The 3,904-nt window shown below is 39.2% G+C and overlaps 1 protein-coding gene across 2 annotated transcripts in view; it reads left to right on the top strand.

Moving 5' to 3' along the window:
* The first annotated feature begins 2,135 nt into the window (after positions 1-2,135).
* Positions 2,136-3,904, top strand: part of atad1b (ATPase family AAA domain containing 1b) — a 4,829-nt gene continuing 3,060 nt past the window's right edge. The window contains exons 1-4 of one of the 2 annotated variants that reach the window (XM_069664305.1): positions 2,136-2,195; positions 3,078-3,287; positions 3,431-3,529; positions 3,745-3,865. In XM_069664305.1, the coding sequence (XP_069520406.1) occupies positions 3,114-3,287; positions 3,431-3,529; positions 3,745-3,865 (394 nt within the window). In that variant the 5' untranslated portion in view covers positions 2,136-2,195; positions 3,078-3,113. The other variant, XM_069664306.1, reaches the window with a different exon arrangement.

Below are 3,904 nucleotides of genomic sequence, written 5' to 3'. Positions count from 1 at the left end.
TCGGCGGAGAGAAAATCTCTCCGAGGCGTCTTTGAGCGGAGGAAGAGAGAGACGACTGTAACGCTCCGCTGACACTCAGAGTTATGCTAGAGACAGCACCACCGCGCACATCCGGTTAACGCCTTCAAAATAATGCTCTAATTTATTGAGGAATAAAATATGAACTCAGAAACAACAAATTAAAAGATTAAATCCTTTATGATGAAAAAATGTGTAGCAGGGGATGACTAAAGCAATAGATTACAAAGAAAGTCATGAAAATAAGATTTTAATAACGAAGGCTTATCTAACCATATCCTTTCTAATCTGATGTTATCCTATTTCCTTGTTGTTGAAAGTGCGATACAAATACACTTTAGAATGGACAATAAACAATGTTTAATGAAAAGAGATAAATACAAAAGATGAGAAAGAAGAGCCTGATGATGCTTTAATGTCAGAGACTAAAATCTGATAAAATATAAAAATAAGATGATGAAGATGAACCAACCTAAACATGTCCATAAAGAGCACAGTTAATGTTATTTTGTTTATTTTTGGTGATGTTGTTCATTTCTATCATTGTCTGCTGAGGGGACTGAAGTCTGTATTCATTATATTTTGCTGATTTTTAATTTGTATTTCACTTAGCTTTATTATTCTGTAATCCATTCATTCTGCTAAATTTAATTTGCATGTAGATCCTATTATTTAAGATGTAATGAATTATTTATTTAATTTGTTTAATTTATGCATATACTTATCTCGTAAAATAATCATTTTCCCCTATCTTTATGCATTTATTTGCATTTATTAGAGTTATTAAAAAAATTACTTAAACATTATTTCTAAATCCCTGATTGTTTAATACAGATTATTACACACGCTGCGCATCTATGAGTGCGCTTTTATTTTGTAACATCCTTTATTTCCGTGTTCGGCATCAGTCCGTTGGACTTGATGATGCTAACTGTTAGCCGCTAACTGGATTCTCTAAACCAAACGCATCCTGTCAGCACGCAGGGTTGCCAGATTCTGACCGTGTTATCCTCCCATTCAAAACCTCCATCACAAAAAACGTCAAAATTAACTCAGTGGGAATAATCGACAAACTGGCAACCACTAGAGTCCCGCTGACGTTACATAATAAATCCTCCTGCAGTTTTACATCAGTAATTTCACACATTCAACGATGATTGTCATAAATGTTTGATTTTAATGTGTTTATCTGCAGGAGACTCAGACGGCCTTTAACCAGTTCGTCTTTTACATTGTTATCTAATGTGAATGGAAACACTGAGTAAGAGGAGACATTGTGATGATGAAGATGATGAAGATGAAGATGATGATGACACTGAAGCTATAAATGTGATCTTGTGTTCAGAGGATCATCCGCTGTCAGTCAGCGCCACCTGCTGGAAACATGCGGACAGATATCCAACTGAGAGCTCCGTATAAGAAGCTAAACCTTGATTTAGAGTTTAGAAGCTCGATATGAACATTATTAAAAACACATTATGTATTTTTAAATGTATTACTATTACATCTTTACTGGCTCAAATATGTAAGACTACATGTACATTATTGGATCAAATGGGCCAGCTTCAAGTTTTAATAAAATTAACTTTAACATATTCAGAGCAACTAGAGGTAATATTTTGTTGAGGTATTATGATGATGATCTAACTAACGTTATTTAGTTATCTGAAATATAATTAATATTATAATAAGTACTGACACTCTGTAATGCATCAGCGTTAGCACCTGCATCACCCTTGTTCAACATTGAATTAAAATGTATAACGTAAAAATATATAATAATATTAAAATGAATACTATGTGGATGCTGCATAAAATACAGACAGATTTCCTCTTCGTTTAATAAAAAGCTGTTAAATGAAGAACACATTATGTTTGTTAAAGTTTTGATCTCTGAATAAAGTTTATAATTCAACAGGAACAATAATTTGATTGGTACAATGCTACATTAAGAAGCAAAGTGTCCCAGTTTTATTACCCCCTCCTAACAGTCTATTTTTAATGAACCAGCTCTGAGTTATAGTTTGGTTTACGCTCCTGTACTGTAGGTGGCGGTAGTGAGTCTAAAAGTTGTATTTGCTGAAACGTAGAAGAAGACAAATCGCGACCTGCTCCCATCACCGCCGAAGAAGAACAAAACGAGGAAGTGCTGCTGCTGTCTGACGTGACAACCTGAGGTAAGAGTCTGTCAGATTCACCGGGACATCAAAGGGTTTCTGTTATTTCTTCCCCGCAGTTTTAACGGATCTGTCGGCGCTTTTCGGTGTGTTACCGGCGGTGATATCTGACTGTTTACCCGGTGAGGAGCCACTCTGTTACAGCCGGAGAGCCGAGAAGGTCAAGCTAATGCTAAAGTTAGCGCCTAGCTTACACATTGCTTTCAGTTTTATAATGCGGACATAGGGGGTCCCAAATTCTGGTCCGAGGACTTCCAGGGGTCAATAACAGGGCCAAGGAAAGTGACGTTAGTTTACTTTCAGCATCAGTGACGGATCCGCCGTGGGTCAGAATCAGTCACCTTAATGAACATCAGCCAGACTCCGTTTAAAATTTTGACAATTTAAGAATCCTTAACTTCCTGACTGAAAACCAGAAACTATTCCCCAGGTGTAGTCTTTCATCTAAAGTGAGGAGAAGTTCAGTCAGAGACAACCACAGTCCTGTCATCACCAAAAAACGTGGCAATTTATCATTTTTGTGCTTTTTGGTAGAAATGCAAAGCTGCTGGAGAATAACTCCATATCAGTAAAGAGTCGGGAGGCTTTTCAAAACGGCTGTGATCCAAAACGCCAAAAGTACTTATTCTAATGAGAGCCACTTAAATGTAATCACTTGGCTGTATGCCGCAGCTAAAACACAAATTGAAACCTAATGATGAACTTTCGGTGCTGCTGTGGGACTGAACCTTTTATTGAACGTTTTTGTTAAATTGAATGTTTTTCAGTGAATACAACCATAAACCAAGAGCTAATTTAGTGTACAACATGTTTAATGTGGTTCTGTGCGTGTGTTTCAGTTTCAATGACGTCACTTGTCGGTGTGTGTTTGTGTGTCTGCAGCCCCGTGTGTACTTCCTGCCCTCACTCACCCTGACGATGGTGCTAAGGGAGGTTCCAGCTGAGAACATCGCCCGCCCTCTGGGCAGGAACGAGGTCATCGGCCTGCTCTTCCGTCTCACCATCTTCGGAGCCGTTACCTACTTCACCATCAAGTGGATGGTGGACGCCATCGACCCCACCAGGAAGCAGAAGGTGGAGGCTCAGAAACAGGTGAGACGGGATGCAGCGTTACTTCAGTTTCTTCTCCACACAGAAGACACCTGTATGAATAAACAAGAAAATATAATATCTCAATAAGTGGATTAGAAGTAAAACCGTTCGTCAACCTCTGACTTTGTTCTTGTCTCTTTCAGGCGGAGAAGTTAATGCGTCAGATCGGTGTTAAAAATGTGAAGCTGTCTGAGTATGAGATGAGCATCGCAGCTCACCTGGTCGACCCGCTCAGCATGCAGGTAATTCTTGTTCAAACTGAACAGGTAAAAGTGATTCACAGGGCAGAAGGAAGACGAGGAAATGAAAGTAAGGAGATCAAACGAAATGAAACAAAGAAATATTTCACATCAGTCTGCTCTGAACCTGCTGTTCCTCCCGTTCCTCTCACAGCGCGTTAAAAATATGTTTAAAATACGTGTTTTATATGTGTGTGTGTGTGTGTGTGTGTGTGTAGATCACGTGGAGGGACATCGCAGGTCTGGACGAGGTGATCACAGAGTTGAAGGAGACGGTCATCTTACCTGTTCAGAAGAGACACCTGTTCCAGGGATCCAGACTGCTGCAGCCTCCTAAAGGTAACACACATTCAGGTCTGTCTCTGACTCTGGATCAGT

Source organism: Semicossyphus pulcher, unplaced genomic scaffold (genome assembly GCF_022749685.1).
Source record: "Semicossyphus pulcher isolate SPU_LCO1_2020_fin unplaced genomic scaffold, fSemPul1.0.p SCAF_16, whole genome shotgun sequence".
Classification (NCBI taxonomy): Eukaryota; Metazoa; Chordata; class Actinopteri; order Labriformes; family Labridae; genus Semicossyphus; species Semicossyphus pulcher.
This window is presented reverse-complemented; position numbering and strand designations above follow the sequence as displayed.